Genomic DNA, 25,903 nt, shown 5'->3' with positions numbered 1-25,903 from the left:
ATACGTGGTTTATTAATAGTATTCGGGTATTTTTCTAGTAGTGATTCGTGGGAGGGTCTCTAACATGGATGGTAGGTGACTGCTCTGCTGCCCTGGGCCGTTGTATCTCAGATCGCTGCTCACAGCCTGCAGTATAAAGCATCATTGTGCCTGTTTTATCTTTTCTGCAGTGAAGACGATCTTTAACCCCGCTCCTGCCATCGCTGATCTAGACCCTGCCTTCTACATGCACTCTGACATCTTCTGCTGCAATGAGAGCGAGGTGAGGACACGACGCTCTGCCTGATCGGTGGTCCCCAAGCTTCCGTTAATGTGTCCACTGCTTATATTCCTAAGCTTTGGTTCCGGTGTATCCGGTGCCGTTTTCATCCTGTTTGATATTTGTCTATTTGCAGGCAGAGATATTAACGGGCATCCAAGTGAGGAGCGCCTCTGATGCCGGAGCTGCCGGATCAGTGCTGTTGGCCAAAGGTTGCCATCTCGTCCTGGTCACCTTAGGAGGAGAGGGATGTGTCATCGTATCCAAGGAAGACCCGAAAGCCAAACATATCGCAACGCAGAAAGTGACGGCAGTGGACACCACGGTACGGAATGCGGTTAGAATATCCAGGTCTCGTTATTTCGGCAATTGATCGATTTTCGGGCTCCTTAAGGTTAATTCCCCTTTGCACAGATCGATACTGACACATAGCGACACTTTTGCAATTTACTGTTTGTTAAAATTTAGTCATTTTTGAAAAATACACATTTTTCTTTTTTGAAGCTTGCTGCGTAGGTGACCGACCACCACTGGAGCCTTAGCAGCAGTGGCCAGACATGCACAGTGCCGACAAGCTCACTCCGGACCAAGCTGCAAACCTGGCAGCTGAGGAAAGAAAAGTATTAACATTTGCAGCTTTTCTAGATAAATATACAAACCGTAAATTGCAGATGCACCATCCAGCACCACCAGCCTACGCAGATGGGAATAACCCTTCAAAGGGAATTTGTCACTAGGTTTTCCCTACCTGATCTGAGAGCAGCAGAGACCCTGATTCCAGCGATGTGTCACTTACTGGGCTGCTTGATGCAGTTTGTATGTAATCACACTTTTCTCTGCTGTAGATCTGAATGATGACCTCTGTATAACCTCGGCCACAGCACTGATTGGCTGATTTGTATGTACACTGTGCATAGGCAGAAAGCTGTCAATCAGTGTTGGTGGTGGGGTTATACAGAGCTCATGAATATGGAGGACTAATGGCAGTTCTCTAATGATAATCTCCTGCTGATAAAACTGTGATTTAATAATTTTACATTAAGTGATCCAACTAAGTCAGATAATAATCCAGAAATCTATCACTTTGTTTTTAGACAGTTGAGAGATTTGTGTTGTCATATTTAACGCACATTGTCTAGACCCGATGCAACTGTACCATAACCTCAGCTGTGAGAACTTATAGATCTATACAGGTATTCAGCATCTGAAAGTAATCCATAGTGTCGCCATTCACTGCAAGTAGAGATCTTGAAAAATGATGTTGGTACAGATATTATTGCTGCCCCATCCCCATAAATCAGGTAGGTACAGACAGTACTGCCTCCATGTCTCATAAAATAGATGCTATTGGTGCTAATATCACTTCCTTCCTGTAAATAACGCAGATAAAGAGCCCTTTGCATGATGTTGGTATAGAGAGTGCTGTCTCCTCGTTTCAAAAATTAGATGATGTAGACATATAGTATTCCCTCCCCATCAGTAAATAATGAAGGCACAAATAGTACTGCCTCCCTATCCCCATCTGTAAATATTGTAGATACAGAGAGTACTGCCTCCCTATCCCCATCTGTAAATAATGAAGGCACAGATAGTACTGCCTCCCTATCCCCATCTGTAAATATTGTAGATACAGAGAGTACTGCCTCCCTATCCCCATCTGTAAATATTGTAGGTACAGAGAGTACTGCCTCCCTATCCCCATCTGTAAATATTGTAGATACAGAGAGTACTGCCTCCCTATCCCCATCTGTAAATAATGAAGGCACAGGTAGTACTGCCTTGCTGTTTCCATCTGTAAATAATGAAGGCATAAATAGTACTGCCTCCCTATCCCCATCTGTAAATAATGAAGGCATAAATAGTACTGCCTCCCTATCCCCATCTGTAAATAATGAAGGCACAGATAGTACTGCCTCCCTATCCCCATCTGTAAATAATGAAGGCATAAATAGTACTGCCTCCCTATCCCCATCTGTAAATAATGATGACACAGATAGTACTGCCTCCCTTTCCCCATCTGTAAATAATGATGACACAGATAGTACTGCCTCCCTTTCCCCATCTGTAAATAATGATGACACAGATAGTACTGCCTCCCTTTCTCCATCTGTAAATAATGAAGGCATAAATAGTACTGCCTCCCTGTCCCCATCTGTAAATAATGATGACACAGATAGTACTGCCTCCCTATCTCCATCTGTAAATAATGATGACACAGATAGTACTGCATCCCTATCCCCATCTGTAAATAATGATGACACAGATAGTACTGCCTCCCTATCTCCATCTGTAAATAATGATGACACAGATAGTACTGCATCCCTATCCCCATCTGTAAATAATGATGACACAGATAGTACTGCCTCCCTATCTCCATCTGTAAATAATGAAGGCACAGATAGTACTGCCTCCCTATCCCCATCTGTAAATAATGAAGGCATAAATAGTACTGCCTCCCTATCCCCATCTATAAATAATGAAGGCATAAATAGTACTGCCTCCCTATCCCCATCTGTAAATAATGAAGGCACAGATAGTACTGCCTCCCTATCCCCATCTGTAAATAATGAAGGCACAGATAGTACTGCCTCCCTATCCCCATCTGTAAATAGTGAAGGCATAAATAGTACTGCCTCCCTATCCCCATCTGTAAATAGTGAAGGCACAGATAGTACTGCCTCCCTATCCCCATCTGTAAATAGTGAAGGCACAGGTAGTACTGCCTCCCTATCCCCATCTGTAAATAGTGAAGGCACAGATAGTACTGCCTCCCTATCCCCATCTGTAAATAATGAAGGCACAGATAGTACTGCCTCCCTATCCCCATCTGTAAATAGTGAAGGCACAGGTAGTACTGCCTCCCTATCCCCATCTGTAAATAGTGAAGGCACAGATAGTACTGCCTCCCTATCCCCATCTGTAAATAATGAAGGCACAGATAGTACTGCCTCCCAATCCCCATCTGTAAATAGTGAAGGCACAGATAGTACTGCCTCCCTATCCCCATCTGTAAATAGTGAAGGCACAGATAGTACTGCCTCCCTATCCCCATCTGTAAATAGTGAAGGCACAGATAGTACTGCCTCCCTATCCCCATCTGTAAATAATGAAGGCACAGATAGTACTGCCTCCCTATCCCCATCTGTAAATAGTGAAGGCACAGATAGTACTGCCTCCCTGTCTCCCAGTATGATTGATGTGGGTAAATAAAGTACTGCCTGTCTTTTCCCATTAACGTGATGGCAATCTGCAAATGTCAGGCCATGCTGGGTCTTGTAGTGTCAGATGTAGCAGATGAGTGGTCTGCAGTGTATGGGGCTTGTATCTCATGGTCGGACCGCCCCAGGATGGACATGACGGTGGGTATTAGGTAAGAAATCGGACTGTATTCATGCTGCCCATTCATTGCGACACTTTCACTCCTGCTCGCTGTGGCCCCAATTTCTCAGGAGTTCAGGGGGAATCTTCTGGAATCGCGGATCTCCTGGAGGTGCACCCAGTGATTGGTCGCAGGAATGATGGACGTGACGTCATCACTTAACCTGGAGCAACGGCGGAATACAGCGGCGAGTACAGAAAATCCTGAATAATTAACCCCCCCGGTCACAGAGATCGGTCCGGCACACGTTTCATCATAGGAGAAGTAGGGAAAGTGTTGTGGGATCTTTATTACAGAAGAAAGTGGAGAAGTCGTCACTTCAGGAGGACGGTGCCGATGTGACGCGGCCACCACCGTCCACTTCTGCATTGTCCTCCTCCAGGTCGGAGTTGTGGTCACACGTTGCTGCGCTCATTGCCCTGTACACGCTGAGTAATCACTTGTGGTTCATCCCGAATTATCACATGCCCGTCATATTCAGAGATTGTGCAACTGACATAAAGAAGCTTCAGTGTGACCTCTATAGATGGCGAGGAATCGTACAGAGGGACGTAATCCGGAGTAACACCGACTCCACCCCACAGACTGTCACACATCACCACCCCGAGTGTCCTCTGTTATCCACAGGAGCCACTCATTGTCCCAACCATTTACTACTGGAGCGTTATAATAGGGACATCCCTGTATAGAAAGGCAGTATTATAGTAGTTCTATTCTTGTACATAGGGGCAGTATTATAGTAGTTATATTCTTGTACATAGGAGCAGTATTATAGTAGTTATATTCTTGTACATAGGGGCAGTATTATAGTAGTTATATTCTTGTACATAGGGGCAGTATTATAGTAGTTATATTCTTGTACATAGAGGCAGTATTATAGCAGTTATATTCTTGTACATAGGGGCAGTATTATAGTAGTTCTATTCTTGTACATAGGGGCAGTATTATAGTAGTTATATTCTTGTACATAGAGGCAGTATTATAGCAGTTATATTCTTGTACATAGGGGCAGTATTATAGTAGTTATATTCTTGTACATGGAGGCAGTATTATAGCAGTTATATTCTTGTACATAGGGGCAGTATTATAGTAGTTATATTCTTGTACATAGAGGCAGTATTATAGCAGTTATATTCTTGTACATAGGGGCAGTATTATAGTAGTTATATTCTTGTACATAGGGGCAGTATTTTAGTAGTTATATTCTTGTACATAGGGGCAGTATTATAGTAGTTATATTCTTGTACATAGGAGCAGTATTATAGTAGCTTTATTCTTGTACATAGGGGCAGTATTATAGTAGTTATATTCTTGTACATAGAGGCAGTATTATAGCAGTTATATTCTTGTACATAGGGGCAGTATTATAGTAGTTATATTCTTGTACATAGGGACAGTATTATAGTAGTTATATTCTTGTACATAGGGGCAGTATTATAGTAGTTATATTCTTGTATATAGGAGCAGTATTATAGTAGTTATATTCTTGTACATAGGGGGCAGTATTATAGTAGTTATATTCTTGTACATAGGAGCAGTATTATAGTAGCTTTATTCTTGTACATAGGGGCAGTATTATAGTAGTTATATTCTTGTACATAGAGGCAGTATTATAGCAGTTATATTCTTGTACATAGGGGCAGTATTATAGTAGTTATATTCTTGTACATAGGGGCAGTATTTTAGTAGTTATATTCTTGTACATAGGGGCAGTATTATAGTAGTTGTATTCTTGTACATAGGAGCAGTATTATAGTAGTTATATTCTTGTACATAGGGGCAGTATTTTAGTAGTTATATTCTTGTACATAGGGGCAGTATTATAGTAGTTATATTCTTGTACATAGGGGCAGTATTATAGTAGTTATATTCTTGTACATAGAGGCAGTATTATAGTAGTTATATTCTTGTATATAGGGGTAGTATTATAGTAGTTATATTCTTGTACATAGAGGCAGTATTATAGTAGTTATATTCTTGTACATAGGGGCAGTCAGTATTATAGTAGTTATATTCTTGTACATAGGGGCAGTATTATAGCAGTTATATTCTTGTACATAGGGGCAGTATTATAGTAGTTATATTCTTGTATATAGGGGTAGTATTATAGTAGTTATATTCTTGTACATAGGGGCAGTATTTTAGTAGTTATATTCTTGTACATAGGGGCAGTATTATAGTAGTTATATTCTTGTACATAGGGGCAGTATTATAGTAGTTATATTCTTGTACATAGGGGCAGTATTTTAGTAGTTATATTCTTGTACATAGGGGCAGTATTATAGTAGTTATATTCTTGTACATAGGAGCAGTATTATAGTAGCTTTATTCTTGTACATAGGGGCAGTATTATAGTAGTTATATTCTTGTACATAGAGGCAGTATTATAGCAGTTATATTCTTGTACATAGGGGCAGTATTATAGTAGTTATATTCTTGTACATAGGGACAGTATTATAGTAGTTATATTCTTGTACATAGGGGCAGTATTATAGTAGTTATATTCTTGTATATAGGAGCAGTATTATAGTAGTTATATTCTTGTACATAGGGGGCAGTATTATAGTAGTTATATTCTTGTACATAGGAGCAGTATTATAGTAGCTTTATTCTTGTACATAGGGGCAGTATTATAGTAGTTATATTCTTGTACATAGAGGCAGTATTATAGCAGTTATATTCTTGTACATAGGGGCAGTATTATAGTAGTAATATTCTTGTACATAGGGGCAGTATTTTAGTAGTTATATTCTTGTACATAGGGGCAGTATTTTAGTAGTTATATTCTTGTACATAGGGGCAGTATTATAGTAGTTATATTCTTGTACATAGGGGCAGTATTATAGTAGTTATATTCTTGTACATAGGGGCAGTATTTTAGTAGTTATATTCTTGTACATAGGGGCAGTATTATAGTAGTTATATTCTTGTACATAGGAGCAGTATTATAGTAGCTTTATTCTTGTACATAGGGGCAGTATTATAGTAGTTATATTCTTGTACATAGAGGCAGTATTATAGCAGTTATATTCTTGTACATAGGGGCAGTATTATAGTAGTTATATTCTTGTACATAGGGACAGTATTATAGTAGTTATATTCTTGTACATAGGGGCAGTATTATAGTAGTTATATTCTTGTATATAGGAGCAGTATTATAGTAGTTATATTCTTGTACATAGGGGGCAGTATTATAGTAGTTATATTCTTGTATATAGGAGCAGTATTATAGTAGTTATATTCTTGTACATAGGGGCAGAATTATAGTAGTTATATTCTTGTACATAGGGGCAGTATTATAGTAGTTATATTCTTGTACATAGGGGGCAGTATTATAGTAGTTATATTCTTGTACATAGGAGCAGTATTATAGTAGTTATTTTCTTGTACATAGGGGGCAGTATTATAGTAGTTATATTCTTGTACATAGGGGCAGTATTATAGTAGTTATATTCTTGTACATAGGGGCAGTATTATAGTAGTTATATTCTTGTACATAGGGGCAGTATTATAATAGTTATATTCTTGTACATAGGGGCAGTATTATAGTAGCTTTATTCTTGTACATAGGGGCAGTATTATAGTAGTTATATTCTTGCACATAGGGGGCAGTATTATAGTAGTTATATTCTTGTACATAGGGGCAGTATTATAGTAGTTATATTCTTGTACATAGGGGCAGTATTATAGTAGTTATATTCTTGTACATAGGGGGCAGTATTATAGTAGTTATATTCTTGTACATAGGGGCAGTATTATAGTAGTTATATTCTGGTACATAGGAACAGTATTATAGTAGTTATATTCTTGTACATGGGGCAGTATTATAGTAGTTATATTCTTGTACATAGGGGCAGTATTATATAGTTATATTCTTGTACATATTAGCAGTATTATAGTAGCTATATTCTTGTACATAGGGGCAGTAATATAGTAGTTATATTCTTGTACACAGGAGCAGTATTACAGTAGTTATATTCTTGTACATAGGGGCAGTATTATAGTAGTTATATTCTTGTACAAAGGAGCAGTATTACAGTAGTTATATTCTTGTACATAGGGGCAGTATTATAGTAGTTATATTCTTGTACATAGGGGGCATTATTATAGTAGTTATACTCTTGTACATAGGAACAGTATTATAGTAATTATATTCTTGTACATAGGGGCAGTATTATAGTAGTTATATTCTTGTACATATTAGCAGTATTATAGTAGCTATATTCTTGTACATAGGGGGAGTATTATAGTAGTTATATTCTTGTACATAGGGGCAGTATTATAGTAGTTATATTCTTGTACATATTAGCAGTATTATAGTAGTTATATTCTTGTACATAGGGACAGTATTATAGTAGTTATATTCTTGTACATAGGGGTCAGTATTATAGTAGTTATATTCTTGTACATAGGAGCAGTATTATAGTAGTTATATTCTTGTACATATTAGCAGTATTATAGTAGCTATATTCTTGTACATAGGGGCAGTATTATAGTAGTTATATTCTTGTACATAGGGACAGTATTATAGTAGTTATATTCTTGTACATAGGGGCAGTATTATAGTAGCTATATTCTTGTACATAGGGGGCAGTATTATAGTAGTTATATTCTTGTACATAGGGGCAGTATTATAGTAGTTATATTCTTGTACATAGGGGCAGTATTATAGTAGTTATATTCTTGTACATAGGGGGCAGTATTATAGTAGTTATATTCTTGTACATAGGAGCAGTATTATAGTAGTTATATTCTTGTACATAGGGGGCAGTATTATAGTAGTTATATTCTTGTACATAGGGGCAGTATTATAGTAGTTATATTCTTGTACATAGGGACAGTATTATAGTAGTTATATTCTTGTACATAGGGGCAGTATTATAGTAGTTATATTCTTGTACATAGGGGCAGTATTATAGTAGTTATATTCTTGTACATAGGGGCGGTATTATAGTAGCTTTATTCTTGTACATAGGGGCAGTATTATAGTAGTTATATTCTTGTACATAGGGGGCAGTATTATAGTAGTTATATTCTTGTACATAGGGGCAGTATTATAGTAGTTATATTCTTGTACATAGGGGGCAGTATTATAGTAGTTATATTCTTGTACATAGGGGGCATTATTATAGTAGTTATATTCTTGTACATAGGAACAGTATTATAGTAGTTATATTCTTGTACATGGGGCAGTATTATAGTAGTTATATTCTTGTACATATTAGCAGTATTATAGTAGCTATATTCTTGTACATAGGGGCAGTATTATAGTAGTTATATTCTTGTACACAGGAGCAGTATTACAGTAGTTATATTCTTGTACATAGGGGCAGTATTATAGTAGTTATATTCTTGTACATAGGGACAGTATTATAGTAGTTATATTCTTGTACATAGGGGCAGTATTATAGTAGCTATATTCTTGTACATAGGGGGCAGTATTATAGTAGTTATATTCTTGTACATAGGGGCAGTATTATAGTAGTTATATTCTTGTACATAGGGGCAGTATTATAGTAGTTATATTCTTGTACATAGGGGGCAGTATTATAGTAGTTATATTCTTGTACATAGGAGCAGTATTATAGTAGTTATATTCTTGTACATAGGGGGCAGTATTATAGTAGTTATATTCTTGTACATAGGGGCAGTATTATAGTAGTTATATTCTTGTACATAGGGGCAGTATTATAGTAGTTATATTCTTGTACATAGGGGCAGTATTATAGTAGTTATATTCTTGTACATAGGGGCAGTATTATAGTAGTTATATTCTTGTACATAGGGGCAGTATTATAGTAGCTTTATTCTTGTACATAGGGGCAGTATTATAGTAGTTATATTCTTGTACATAGGGGGCAGTATTATAGTAGTTATATTCTTGTACATAGGGGCAGTATTATAGTAGTTATATTCTTGTACATAGGGGGCAGTATTATAGTAGTTATATTCTTGTACATAGGGGGCATTATTATAGTAGTTATATTCTTGCACATAGGAACAGTATTATAGTAGTTATATTCTTGTACATGGGGCAGTATTATAGTAGTTATATTCTTGTACATATTAGCAGTATTATAGTAGCTATATTCTTGTACATAGGGGCAGTATTATAGTAGTTATATTCTTGTACACAGGAGCAGTATTACAGTAGTTATATTCTTGTACATAGGGGCAGTATTATAGTAGTTATATTCTTGTACACAGGAGCAGTATTACAGTAGTTATATTCTTGTACATATGGGCAGTATTATAGTAGTTATATTCTTGTACATAGGGGGCATTATTATAGTAGTTATACTCTTGTACATAGGAACAGTATTATAGTAATTATATTCTTGTACATAGGGGCAGTATTATAGTAGTTATATTCTTGTACATATTAGCAGTATTATAGTAGCTATATTCTTGTACATAGGGGGAGTATTATAGTAGTTATATTCTTGTACATAGGGGCAGTATTATAGTAGTTATATTCTTGTACATATTAGCAGTATTATAGTAGTTATATTCTTGTACATAGGGACAGTATTATAGTAGTTATATTCTTGTACATAGGGGTCAGTATTATAGTAGTTATATTCTTGTACATAGGAGCAGTATTATAGTAGTTATATTCTTGTACATATTAGCAGTATTATAGTAGCTATATTCTTGTACATAGGGGCAGTATTATAGTAGTTATATTCTTGTACATAGGGGAAGTATTATAGTAGTTATATTCTTGTACATAGGGGCAGTATTATAGTAGCTGTATTCTTGTACATAGGGGGCAGTATTATAGTAGTTATATTCTTGTACATAGGGGCAGTATTATAGTAGTTATATTCTTGTACATAGGGGTCAGTATTATAGTAGTTATATTCTTGTACATAGGAGCAGTATTATAGTAGTTATATTCTTGTACATATTAGCAGTATTATAGTAGCTATATTCTTGTACATAGGGGCAGTATTATAGTAGTTATATTCTTGTACATAGGGGCAGTATTATAGTAGTTATATTCTTGTACATAGGGGCAGTATTATAGTAGTTATATTCTTGTACATAGGGACAGTATTATAGTAGCTATATTCTTGTACATAGGGGGCAGTATTATAGTAGTTATATTCTTGTACATAGGGAGCAGTATTATAGTAGTTATATTCTTGTACATGGGGCAGTATTATAGTAGTTATATTCTTGTACATAGGGGCAGTATTATAGTAGTTATATTCTTGTACATATTAGCAGTATTATAGTAGTTATATTCTTGTACATAGGGACAGTATTATAGTAGCTATATTCTTGTACATAGGGGGCAGTATTATAGTAGTTATATTCTTGTACATAGGGGTCAGTATTATAGTAGTTATATTCTTGTACATAGGAGCAGTATTATAGTAGCTATAGTCTTGTACATAGGGGCAGTATTATAGTAGTTATATTCTTGTACATAGGGGGCAGTATTATAGTAGTTATATTCTTGTACATAGGAGCAGTATTATAGTAGTTATATTCTTGTACATAGGAGCAGTATTATAGTAGTTATATTCTTGTACATAGGAGCAGTATTATAGTAGCTTTATTCTTGTACATAGGGGCAGTATTATAGTAGTTATATTCTTGTACATAGAGGCAGTATTATAGCAGTTATATTCTTGTACATAGGGGCAGTATTATAGTAGTTATATTCTTGTACATAGGGACAGTATTATAGTAGTTATATTCTTGTATATAGGAGCAGTATTATAGTAGTTATATTCTTGTACATAGGGGGCAGTATTATAGTAGTTATATTCTTGTACATAGGAGCAGTATTATAGTAGCTTTATTCTTGTACATAGGGGCAGTATTATAGTAGTTATATTCTTGTACATAGAGGCAGTATTATAGCAGTTATATTCTTGTACATAGGGGCAGTATTATAGTAGTTATATTCTTGTACATAGGGGCAGTATTTTAGTAGTTATATTCTTGTACATAGGGGCAGTATTATAGTAGTTATATTCTTGTACATAGGGGCAGTATTTTAGTAGTTATATTCTTGTACATAGGGGCAGTATTATAGTAGCTTTATTCTTGTACATAGGGGCAGTATTATAGTAGTTATATTCTTGTACATAGGGGGCAGTATTATAGTAGTTATATTCTTGTACATAGGGGCAGTATTATAGTAGTTATATTCTTGTACATAGGGGGCAGTATTATAGTAGTTATATTCTTGTACATAGGGGGCATTATTATAGTAGTTATATTCTTGTACATAGGAACAGTATTATAGTAGTTATATTCTTGTACATGGGGCAGTATTATAGTAGTTATATTCTTGTACATATTAGCAGTATTATAGTAGCTATATTCTTGTACATAGGGGCAGTATTATAGTAGTTATATTCTTGTACACAGGAGCAGTATTACAGTAGTTATATTCTTGTACATAGGGGCAGTATTATAGTAGTTATATTCTTGTACATAGGGACAGTATTATAGTAGTTATATTCTTGTACATAGGGGCAGTATTATAGTAGCTATATTCTTGTACATAGGGGGCAGTATTATAGTAGTTATATTCTTGTACATAGGGGCAGTATTATAGTAGTTATATTCTTGTACATAGGGGCAGTATTATAGTAGTTATATTCTTGTACATAGGGGGCAGTATTATAGTAGTTATATTCTTGTACATAGGAGCAGTATTATAGTAGTTATATTCTTGTACATAGGGGGCAGTATTATAGTAGTTATATTCTTGTACATAGGGGCAGTATTATAGTAGTTATATTCTTGTACATAGGGGCAGTATTATAGTAGTTATATTCTTGTACATAGGGGCAGTATTATAGTAGTTATATTCTTGTACATAGGGGCAGTATTATAGTAGTTATATTCTTGTACATAGGGGCAGTATTATAGTAGCTTTATTCTTGTACATAGGGGCAGTATTATAGTAGTTATATTCTTGTACATAGGGGGCAGTATTATAGTAGTTATATTCTTGTACATAGGGGCAGTATTATAGTAGTTATATTCTTGTACATAGGGGGCAGTATTATAGTAGTTATATTCTTGTACATAGGGGGCATTATTATAGTAGTTATATTCTTGCACATAGGAACAGTATTATAGTAGTTATATTCTTGTACATGGGGCAGTATTATAGTAGTTATATTCTTGTACATATTAGCAGTATTATAGTAGCTATATTCTTGTACATAGGGGCAGTATTATAGTAGTTATATTCTTGTACACAGGAGCAGTATTACAGTAGTTATATTCTTGTACATAGGGGCAGTATTATAGTAGTTATATTCTTGTACACAGGAGCAGTATTACAGTAGTTATATTCTTGTACATATGGGCAGTATTATAGTAGTTATATTCTTGTACATAGGGGGCATTATTATAGTAGTTATACTCTTGTACATAGGAACAGTATTATAGTAATTATATTCTTGTACATAGGGGCAGTATTATAGTAGTTATATTCTTGTACATATTAGCAGTATTATAGTAGCTATATTCTTGTACATAGGGGCAGTATTATAGTAGTTATATTCTTGTACATAGGGGCAGTATTATAGTAGTTATATTCTTGTACATATTAGCAGTATTATAGTAGTTATATTCTTGTACATAGGGACAGTATTATAGTAGTTATATTCTTGTACATAGGGGTCAGTATTATAGTAGTTATATTCTTGTACATAGGAGCAGTATTATAGTAGTTATATTCTTGTACATATTAGCAGTATTATAGTAGCTATATTCTTGTACATAGGGGCAGTATTATAGTAGTTATATTCTTGTACATAGGGGAAGTATTATAGTAGTTATATTCTTGTACATAGGGGCAGTATTATAGTAGCTGTATTCTTGTACATAGGGGGCAGTATTATAGTAGTTATATTCTTGTACATAGGGGCAGTATTATAGTAGTTATATTCTTGTACATAGGGGTCAGTATTATAGTAGTTATATTCTTGTACATAGGAGCAGTATTATAGTAGTTATATTCTTGTACATATTAGCAGTATTATAGTAGCTATATTCTTGTACATAGGGGCAGTATTATAGTAGTTATATTCTTGTACATAGGGGCAGTATTATAGTAGTTATATTCTTGTACATAGGGGCAGTATTATAGTAGTTATATTCTTGTACATAGGGACAGTATTATAGTAGCTATATTCTTGTACATAGGGGGCAGTATTATAGTAGTTATATTCTTGTACATAGGGAGCAGTATTATAGTAGTTATATTCTTGTACATGGGGCAGTATTATAGTAGTTATATTCTTGTACATAGGGGCAGTATTATAGTAGTTATATTCTTGTACATATTAGCAGTATTATAGTAGTTATATTCTTGTACATAGGGACAGTATTATAGTAGCTATATTCTTGTACATAGGGGGCAGTATTATAGTAGTTATATTCTTGTACATAGGGGTCAGTATTATAGTAGTTATATTCTTGTACATAGGAGCAGTATTATAGTAGCTATAGTCTTGTACATAGGGGCAGTATTATAGTAGTTATATTCTTGTACATAGGGGGCAGTATTATAGTAGTTATATTCTTGTACATAGGAGCAGTATTATAGTAGTTATATTCTTGTACATAGGAGCAGTATTATAGTAGTTATATTCTTGTACATAGGAGCAGTATTATAGTAGCTTTATTCTTGTACATAGGGGCAGTATTATAGTAGTTATATTCTTGTACATAGAGGCAGTATTATAGCAGTTATATTCTTGTACATAGGGGCAGTATTATAGTAGTTATATTCTTGTACATATTAGCAGTATTATAGTAGCTATATTCTTGTACATAGGGGCAGTATTATAGTAGTTATATTCTTGTACATAGGGGCAGTATTATAGTAGTTATATTCTTGTACATAGGGGCAGTATTATAGTAGTTATATTCTTGTACATAGGGACAGTATTATAGTAGCTATATTCTTGTACATAGGGGGCAGTATTATAGTAGTTATATTCTTGTACATAGGGAGCAGTATTATAGTAGTTATATTCTTGTACATGGGGCAGTATTATAGTAGTTATATTCTTGTACATAGGGGCAGTATTATAGTAGTTATATTCTTGTACATATTAGCAGTATTATAGTAGTTATATTCTTGTACATAGGGACAGTATTATAGTAGCTATATTCTTGTACATAGGGGGCAGTATTATAGTAGTTATATTCTTGTACATAGGGGTCAGTATTATAGTAGTTATATTCTTGTACATAGGAGCAGTATTATAGTAGCTATAGTCTTGTACATAGGGGCAGTATTATAGTAGTTATATTCTTGTACATAGGGGGCAGTATTATAGTAGTTATATTCTTGTACATAGGAGCAGTATTATAGTAGTTATATTCTTGTACATAGGAGCAGTATTATAGTAGTTATATTCTTGTACATAGGAGCAGTATTATAGTAGCTTTATTCTTGTACATAGGGGCAGTATTATAGTAGTTATATTCTTGTACATAGAGGCAGTATTATAGCAGTTATATTCTTGTACATAGGGGCAGTATTATAGTAGTTATATTCTTGTACATAGGGACAGTATTATAGTAGTTATATTCTTGTATATAGGAGCAGTATTATAGTAGTTATATTCTTGTACATAGGGGGCAGTATTATAGTAGTTATATTCTTGTACATAGGAGCAGTATTATAGTAGCTTTATTCTTGTACATAGGGGCAGTATTATAGTAGTTATATTCTTGTACATAGAGGCAGTATTATAGCAGTTATATTCTTGTACATAGGGGCAGTATTATAGTAGTTATATTCTTGTACATAGGGGCAGTATTTTAGTAGTTATATTCTTGTACATAGGGGCAGTATTATAGTAGTTATATTCTTGTACATAGGGGCAGTATTTTAGTAGTTATATTCTTGTACATAGGGGCAGTATTATAGTAGTTATATTCTTGTACATAGGGGCAGTATTATAGTAGTTATATTCTTGTATATAGGAGCAGTATTATAGTAGTTATATTCTTGTACATAGGGGGCAGTATTATAGTAGTTATATTCTTGTACATAGGAGCAGTATTATAGTAGCTTTATTCTTGTACATAGGGGCAGTATTATAGTAGTTATATTCTTGTACATAGAGGCAGTATTATAGCAGTTATATTCTTGTACATAGGGGCAGTATTATAGTAGTTATATTCTTGTACATAGGGGCAGTATTTTAGTAGTTATATTCTTGTACATAGGGGCAGTATTATAGTAGTTATATTCTTGTACATAGGGGCAGTATTTTAGTAGTTATATTCTTGTACATAGGGGCAGTATTATAGTAGTTATATTCTTGTACATAGGGGCAGTATTATAGTAGTTATATTCTTGTACATAGGGGCAGTATTTTAGTAGTTATATTCTTGTACATAGGGGCAGTATTATAGTAGTTATATTCTTGTACATAGGAGCAGTATTATAGTAGCTTTATTCTTGTACATAGGGGCAGTATTATAGTAGTTATATTCTTGTACATAGAGGCAGTATTATAGCAGTTATATTCTTGTACATAGGGGCAGTATTATAGTAGTTATATTCTTGTACATAGGGACAGTATTATAGTAGTTATATTCTTGTACATAGGGGCAGTATTATAGTAGTTATATTCTTGTATATAGGAGCAGTATTATAGTAGTTATATTCTTGTACATAGGGGGCAGTATTATAGTAGTTATATTCTTGTATATAGGAGCAGTATTATAGTAGTTATATTCTTGTACATAGGGGCAGAATTATAGTAGTTATATTCTTGTACATAGGGGCAGTATTATAGTAGTTATATTCTTGTACATAGGGGGCAGTATTATAGTAGTTATATTCTTGTACATAGGAGCAGTATTATAGTAGTTATTTTCTTGTACATAGGGGGCAGTATTATAGTAGTTATATTCTTGTACATAGGGGCAGTATTATAGTAGTTATATTCTTGCACATAGGGGGCAGTATTATAGTAGTTATATTCTTGTACATAGGGGCAGTATTATAGTAGTTATATTCTTGTACATAGGGACAGTATTATAGTAGTTATATTCTTGTACATAGGGGGCAGTATTATAGTAGTTATATTCTTGTACATAGGGGCAGTATTATAGTAGTTATATTCTTGTACATAGGAACAGTATTATAGTAGTTATATTCTTGTACATGGGGCAGTATTATAGTAGTTATATTCTTGTACATATTATCAGTATTATAGTAGCTATATTCTTGTACATAGGGGCAGTAATATAGTAGTTATATTCTTGTACACAGGAGCAGTATTACAGTAGTTATATTCTTGTACATAGGGGCAGTATTATAGTAGTTATATTCTTGTACAAAGGAGCAGTATTACAGTAGTTATATTCTTGTACATAGGGGCAGTATTATAGTAGTTATATTCTTGTACATAGGGGGCATTATTATAGTAGTTATACTCTTGTACATAGGAACAGTATTATAGTAATTATATTCTTGTACATAGGGGCAGTATTATAGTAGTTATATTCTTGTACATATTAGCAGTATTATAGTAGCTATATTCTTGTACATAGGGGGAGTATTATAGTAGTTATATTCTTGTACATAGGGGCAGTATTATAGTAGTTATGTTCTTGTACATATTAGCAGTATTATAGTAGTTATATTCTTGTACATAGGGACAGTATTATAGTAGTTATATTCTTGTACATAGGGGTCAGTATTATAGTAGTTATATTCTTGTACATAGGAGCAGTATTATAGTAGTTATATTCTTGTACATATTAGCAGTATTATAGTAGCTATATTCTTGTACATAGGGGCAGTATTATAGTAGTTATATTCTTGTACATAGGGACAGTATTATAGTAGTTATATTCTTGTACATAGGGGCAGTATTATAGTAGCTATATTCTTGTACATAGGGGGCAGTATTATAGTAGTTATATTCTTGTACATAGGGGCAGTATTATAGTAGTTATATTCTTGTACATAGGGGCAGTATTATAGTAGTTATATTCTTGTACATAGGGGGCAGTATTATAGTAGTTATATTCTTGTACATAGGAGCAGTATTATAGTAGTTATATTCTTGTACATAGGGGGCAGTATTATAGTAGTTATATTCTTGTACATAGGGGCAGTATTTTAGTAGTTATATTCTTGTACATAGGGGCAGTATTATAGTAGTTATATTCTTGTACATAGGGGCAGTATTATAGTAGTTATATTCTTGTATATAGGAGCAGTATTATAGTAGTTATATTCTTGTACATAGGGGGCAGTATTATAGTAGTTATATTCTTGTACATAGGAGCAGTATTATAGTAGCTTTATTCTTGTACATAGGGGCAGTATTATAGTAGTTATATTCTTGTACATAGAGGCAGTATTATAGCAGTTATATTCTTGTACATAGGGGCAGTATTATAGTAGTTATATTCTTGTACATAGGGGCAGTATTTTAGTAGTTATATTCTTGTACATAGGGGCAGTATTATAGTAGTTATATTCTTGTACATAGGGGCAGTATTTTAGTAGTTATATTCTTGTACATAGGGGCAGTATTATAGTAGTTATATTCTTGTACATAGGGGCAGTATTATAGTAGTTATATTCTTGTACATAGGGGCAGTATTTTAGTAGTTATATTCTTGTACATAGGGGCAGTATTATAGTAGTTATATTCTTGTACATAGGAGCAGTATTATAGTAGCTTTATTCTTGTACATAGGGGCAGTATTATAGTAGTTATATTCTTGTACATAGAGGCAGTATTATAGCAGTTATATTCTTGTACATAGGGGCAGTATTATAGTAGTTATATTCTTGTACATAGGGACAGTATTATAGTAGTTATATTCTTGTACATAGGGGCAGTATTATAGTAGTTATATTCTTGTATATAGGAGCAGTATTATAGTAGTTATATTCTTGTACATAGGGGGCAGTATTATAGTAGTTATATTCTTGTATATAGGAGCAGTATTATTGTAGTTATATTCTTGTACATAGGGGCAGAATTATAGTAGTTATATTCTTGTACATAGGGGCAGTATTATAGTAGTTATATTCTTGTACATAGGGGGCAGTATTATAGTAGTTATATTCTTGTACATAGGAGCAGTATTATAGTAGTTATTTTCTTGTACATAGGGGGCAGTATTATAGTAGTTATATTCTTGTACATAGGGGCAGTATTATAGTAGTTATATTCTTGCACATAGGGGGCAGTATTATAGTAGTTATATTCTTGTACATAGTGGCAGTATTATAGTAGTTATATTCTTGTACATAGGGACAGTATTATAGTAGTTATATTCTTGTACATAGGGGGCAGTATTATAGTAGTTATATTCTTGTACATAGGGGCAGTATTATAGTAGTTATATTCTTGTACATAGGAACAGTATTATAGTAGTTATATTCTTGTACATGGGGCAGTATTATAGTAGTTATATTCTTGTACATATTATCAGTATTATAGTAGCTATATTCTTGTACATAGGGGCAGTAATATAGTAGTTATATTCTTGTACACAGGAGCAGTATTACAGTAGTTATATTCTTGTACATAGGGGCAGTATTATAGTAGTTATATTCTTGTACAAAGGAGCAGTATTACAGTAGTTATATTCTTGTACATAGGGGCAGTATTATAGTAGTTATATTCTTGTACATAGGGGGCATTATTATAGTAGTTATACTCTTGTACATAGGAACAGTATTATAGTAATTATATTCTTGTACATAGGGGCAGTATTATAGTAGTTATATTCTTGTACATATTAGCAGTATTATAGTAGCTATATTCTTGTACATAGGGGGAGTATTATAGTAGTTATATTCTTGTACATAGGGGCAGTATTATAGTAGTTATGTTCTTGTACATATTAGCAGTATTATAGTAGTTATATTCTTGTACATAGGGACAGTATTATAGTAGTTATATTCTTGTACATAGGGGTCAGTATTATAGTAGTTATATTCTTGTACATAGGAGCAGTATTATAGTAGTTATATTCTTGTACATATTAGCAGTATTATAGTAGCTATATTCTTGTACATAGGGGCAGTATTATAGTAGTTATATTCTTGTACATAGGGACAGTATTATAGTAGTTATATTCTTGTACATAGGGGCAGTATTATAGTAGCTATATTCTTGTACATAGGGGGCAGTATTATAGTAGTTATATTCTTGTACATAGGGGCAGTATTATAGTAGTTATATTCTTGTACATAGGGGCAGTATTATAGTAGTTATATTCTTGTACATAGGGGGCAGTATTATAGTAGTTATATTCTTGTACATAGGAGCAGTATTATAGTAGTTATATTCTTGTACATAGGGGGCAGTATTATAGTAGTTATATTCTTGTACATAGGGGCAGTATTATAGTAGTTATATTCTTGTACATAGGGGCAGTATTATAGTAGTTATATTCTTGTACATAGGGGCACTATTATAGTAGTTATATTCTTGTACATAGGGGCAGTATTATAGTAGTTATATTCTTGTACATAGGGGCAGTATTATAGTAGCTTTATTCTTGTACATAGGGGCAGTATTATAGTAGTTATATTCTTGTACATAGGGGGCAGTATTATAGTAGTTATATTCTTGTACATAGGGGCAGTATTATAGTAGTTATATTCTTGTACATAGGGGGCAGTATTATAGTAGTTATATTCTTGTACATAGGGGGCATTATTATAGTAGTTATATTCTTGTACATAGGAACAGTATTATAGTAGTTATATTCTTGTACATGGGGCAGTATTATAGTAGTTATATTCTTGTACATATTAGCAGTATTATAGTAGCTATATTCTTGTACATAGGGGCAGTATTATAGTAGTTATATTCTTGTACACAGGAGCAGTATTACAGTAGTTATATTCTTGTACATAGGGGCAGTATTATAGTAGTTATATTCTTGTACATAGGGACAGTATTATAGTAGTTATATTCTTGTACATAGGGGCAGTATTATAGTAGCTATATTCTTGTACATAGGGGGCAGTATTATAGTAGTTATATTCTTGTACATAGGGGCAGTATTATAGTAGTTATATTCTTGTACATAGGGGCAGTATTATAGTAGTTATATTCTTGTACATAGGGGGCAGTATTATAGTAGTTATATTCTTGTACATAGGAGCAGTATTATAGTAGTTATATTCTTGTACATAGGGGGCAGTATTATAGTAGTTATATTCTTGTACATAGGGGCAGTATTATAGTAGTTATATTCTTGTACATAGGGGCAGTATTATAGTAGTTATATTCTTGTACATAGGGGCAGTATTATAGTAGTTATATTCTTGTACATAGGGGCAGTATTATAGTAGTTATATTCTTGTACATAGGGGCAGTATTATAGTAGCTTTATTCTTGTACATAGGGGCAGTATTATAGTAGTTATATTCTTGTACATAGGGGGCAGTATTATAGTAGTTATATTCTTGTACATAGGGGCAGTATTATAGTAGTTATATTCTTGTACATAGGGGGCAGTATTATAGTAGTTATATTCTTGTACATAGGGGGCATTATTATAGTAGTTATATTCTTGTACATAGGAACAGTATTATAGTAGTTATATTCTTGTACATGGGGCAGTATTATAGTAGTTATATTCTTGTACATATTAGCAGTATTATAGTAGCTATATTCTTGTACATAGGGGCAGTATTATAGTAGTTATATTCTTGTACACAGGAGCAGTATTACAGTAGTTATATTCTTGTACATAGGGGCAGTATTATAGTAGTTATATTCTTGTACACAGGAGCAGTATTACAGTAGTTATATTCTTGTACATAGGGACAGTATTATAGTAGTTATATTCTTGTACATAGGGGTCAGTATTATAGTAGTTATATTCTTGTACATAGGAGCAGTATTATAGTAGTTATATTCTTGTACATATTAGCAGTATTATAGTAGCTATATTCTTGTACATAGGGGCAGTATTATAGTAGTTATATTCTTGTACATAGGGACAGTATTATAGTAGTTATATTCTTGTACATAGGGGCAGTATTATAGTAGCTATATTCTTGTACATAGGGGGCAGTATTATAGTAGTTATATTCTTGTACATAGGGGCAGTATTATAGTAGTTATATTCTTGTACATAGGGGCAGTATTATAGTAGTTATATTCTTGTACATAGGGGGCAGTATTATAGTAGTTATATTCTTGTACATAGGAGCAGTATTATAGTAGTTATATTCTTGTACATAGGGGGCAGTATTATAGTAGTTATATTCTTGTACATAGGGGCAGTATTATAGTAGTTATATTCTTGTACATAGGGGCAGTATTATAGTAGTTATATTCTTGTACATAGGGGCAGTATTATAGTAGTTATATTCTTGTACATAGGGGCAGTATTATAGTAGTTATATTCTTGTACATAGGGGCAGTATTATAGTAGCTTTATTCTTGTACATAGGGGCAGTATTATAGTAGTTATATTCTTGTACATAGGGGGCAGTATTATAGTAGTTATATTCTTGTACATAGGGGCAGTATTATAGTAGTTATATTCTTGTACATAGGGGGCAGTATTATAGTAGTTATATTCTTGTACATAGGGGGCATTATTATAGTAGTTATATTCTTGTACATAGGAACAGTATTATAGTAGTTATATTCTTGTACATGGGGCAGTATTATAGTAGTTATATTCTTGTACATATTAGCAGTATTATAGTAGCTATATTCTTGTACATAGGGGCAGTATTATAGTAGTTATATTCTTGTACACAGGAGCAGTATTACAGTAGTTATATTCTTGTACATAGGGGCAGTATTATAGTAGTTATATTCTTGTACATAGGGACAGTATTATAGTAGTTATATTCTTGTACATAGGGGCAGTATTATAGTAGCTATATTCTTGTACATAGGGGGCAGTATTATAGTAGTTATATTCTTGTACATAGGGGCAGTATTATAGTAGTTATATTCTTGTACATAGGGGCAGTATTATAGTAGTTATATTCTTGTACATAGGGGGCAGTATTATAGTAGTTATATTCTTGTACATAGGAGCAGTATTATAGTAGTTATATTCTTGTACATAGGGGGCAGTATTATAGTAGTTATATTCTTGTACATAGGGGCAGTATTATAGTAGTTATATTCTTGTACATAGGGGCAGTATTATAGTAGTTATATTCTTGTACATAGGGGCAGTATTATAGTAGTTATATTCTTGTACATAGGGGCAGTATTATAGTAGTTATATTCTTGTACATAGGGGCAGTATTATAGTAGCTTTATTCTTGTACATAGGGGCAGTATTATAGTAGTTATATTCTTGTACATAGGGGGCAGTATTATAGTAGTTATATTCTTGTACATAGGGGCAGTATTATAGTAGTTATATTCTTGTACATAGGGGGCAGTATTATAGTAGTTATATTCTTGTACATAGGGGGCATTATTATAGTAGTTATATTCTTGTACATAGGAACAGTATTATAGTAGTTATATTCTTGTACATGGGGCAGTATTATAGTAGTTATATTCTTGTACATATTAGCAGTATTATAGTAGCTATATTCTTGTACATAGGGGCAGTATTATAGTAGTTATATTCTTGTACACAGGAGCAGTATTACAGTAGTTATATTCTTGTACATAGGGGCAGTATTATAGTAGTTATATTCTTGTACACAGGAGCAGTATTACAGTAGTTATATTCTTGTACATATGGGCAGTATTATAGTAGTTTTATTCTTGTACATAGGGGGCATTATTATAGTAGTTATACTCTTGTACATAGGAACAGTATTATAGTAATTATATTCTTGTACATAGGGGCAGTATTATAGTAGTTACATTCTTGTACATATTAGCAGTATTATAGTAGCTATATTCTTGTACATAGGGGGAGTATTATAGTAGTTATATTCTTGTACATAGGGGCAGTATTATAGTAGTTATATTCTTGTACATATTAGCAGTATTATAGTAGTTATATTCTTGTACATAGGGACAGTATTATAGTAGTTATATTCTTGTACATAGGGGTCAGTATTATAGTAGTTATATTCTTGTACATAGGAGCAGTATTATAGTAGTTATATTCTTGTACATATTAGCAGTATTATAGTAGCTATATTCTTGTACATAGGGGCAGTATTATAGTAGTTATATTCTTGTACATAGGGGAAGTATTATAGTAGTTATATTCTTGTACATAGGGGCAGTATTATAGTAGCTGTATTCTTGTACATAGGGGGCAGTATTATAGTAGTTATATTCTTGTACATAGGGGCAGTATTATAGTAGTTATATTCTTGTACATAGGGGTCAGTATTATAGTAGTTATATTCTTGTACATAGGAGCAGTATTATAGTAGTTATATTCTTGTACATATTAGCAGTATTATAGTAGCTATATTCTTGTACATAGGGGCAGTATTATAGTAGTTATATTCTTGTACATAGGGGCAGTATTATAGTAGTTATATTCTTGTACATAGGGGCAGTATTATAGTAGTTATATTCTTGTACATAGGGACAGTATTATAGTAGCTATATTCTTGTACATAGGGGGCAGTATTATAGTAGTTATATTCTTGTACATAGGGAGCAGTATTATAGTAGTTATATTCTTGTACATGGGGCAGTATTATAGTAGTTATATTCTTGTACATAGGGGCAGTATTATAGTAGTTATATTCTTGTACATATTAGCAGTATTATAGTAGTTATATTCTTGTACATAGGGACAGTATTATAGTAGCTATATTCTTGTACATAGGGGGCAGTATTATAGTAGTTATATTCTTGTACATAGGGGTCAGTATTATAGTAGTTATATTCTTGTACATAGGAGCAGTATTATAGTAGCTATAGTCTTGTACATAGGGGCATACTTTGCCTCATTTTTCAAGCAGAAAATTGATAACATCAGGGACAGTTTTGGTCAACATCCCCCAGAGCCCTTCCTCCCGACTTCCCAGCCCTCCACCTTCAAAACCAACTTCTCCACCATTACAGAAGATCGACTCTCCACTCTACTCTCAAGATCACATCTCACCACCTGTGCACTCGACCCGATCCCATCCCACTTCATCCCAAACCTCACCACAGTCTTCATCCCAACCCTAACCCATCTCTTCAACCTATCACTAACAACTGGTGTTTTCCCCTCAAGCTTTAAACATGCCTCCATCACACCTATCCTCAAAAAGCCCTCTCTTGACCCATCCTCTGTATCTAGCTATCGCCCTATATCACTTCTCCCATACGCCTCCAAGCTACTGGAACAACACATCTACCTTGAACTGTCCTCCCATCTCTCTTCTTGCTCCCTCTTCGACCGCTTACAATCTGGCTTCCGGTCACACCACTCCACTGAAACTGCCCTTACTAAGGTCACCAATGACCTCTTAACTGCCAAGAGCAAGCGACACTACTCTGTCCTCCTCCTCCTGGACCTGTCGGCTGCCTTTGACACAGTGGACCATTCCCTATTATTACAGACCCTCTCATCCCTCGGCATCACAGACTTGGCCCTCTCCTGGATCTCATCATACCTAACAGACCGGACATTCAGCGTCTCCCACTCACACACCACCTCCTCACCTCGCCCCCTATCTGTCGGAGTCCCACAAGGTTCAGTCCTAGGGCCCCTGCTGTTCTCTATTTACACCTTTGGCCTGGGACAGCTCATAGAATCTCATGGCTTTCAGTATCATCTTTATGCTGATGACACACAGATCTACATCTCTGGACCAGATATCACCTCCCTACTAACCAGAATCCCTCAATGTCTGTCCACTATTTCATCCTTCTTCTCCACTAGATATCTGAAACTCAACATGGACAAAACAGAATTCATCATCTTTCCCCCATCTCACGTGACCCCCCCTACGAACCTATCAATTACAGTAAATGACTGCCCACTCTCCCCAGTCCCACAAGCTCGCTGCCTCGGAGTAATCCTTGATGCTGATCTCTCCTTCAAACCACATATCCAAACCCTTTCCACTTCCTGCCGACTTCAACTCAAAAATATTTCACGCATCCGTTCATTCCTCACCCAAGAATCTGCAAAAACCCTAGTCCATGCCCTCATCATCTCTCGCCTTGACTACTGCAACCTCATGCTCTGCGGCCTCCCCTCAAACACTCTCGCACCCCTCCAATCTATTCTAAACTCTGCTGCCCGACTAATCCACCTGTCCCCCCGCTATTCCCCAGCTTCTCCCCTCTGTCAATCCCTTCACTGGCTCCCAATTGCCCAGAGACTCC

The 25,903-nt window shown here is 34.3% G+C and overlaps 1 protein-coding gene across 7 annotated transcripts in view; it reads left to right on the top strand.

The window, feature by feature from the left end:
- RBKS (ribokinase) overlaps window positions 1–25,903 on the top strand; it is a 108,364-nt gene that overhangs the window by 73,075 nt on the left and 9,386 nt on the right. For all 7 annotated transcript variants that reach the window (XM_073556325.1, XM_073556326.1, XM_073556324.1 and 4 more), the window contains 2 exons: window positions 171–262; window positions 396–584. In XM_073556325.1, coding sequence (XP_073412426.1) covers window positions 171–262; window positions 396–584 — 281 coding nt within the window. The remainder of the gene's footprint in view (window positions 1–170; window positions 263–395; window positions 585–25,903) is intronic.

Source organism: Dendrobates tinctorius, unplaced genomic scaffold, assembly GCF_039654945.1.
Source record: "Dendrobates tinctorius isolate UK_male_01 unplaced genomic scaffold, ASM3965494v1 ptg000232l, whole genome shotgun sequence".
NCBI classification, from domain to species: Eukaryota; Metazoa; Chordata; class Amphibia; order Anura; family Dendrobatidae; genus Dendrobates; species Dendrobates tinctorius.
Note: the sequence above shows the minus strand (reverse complement) of the source record. Positions and strands in the feature narration are given on the sequence as shown.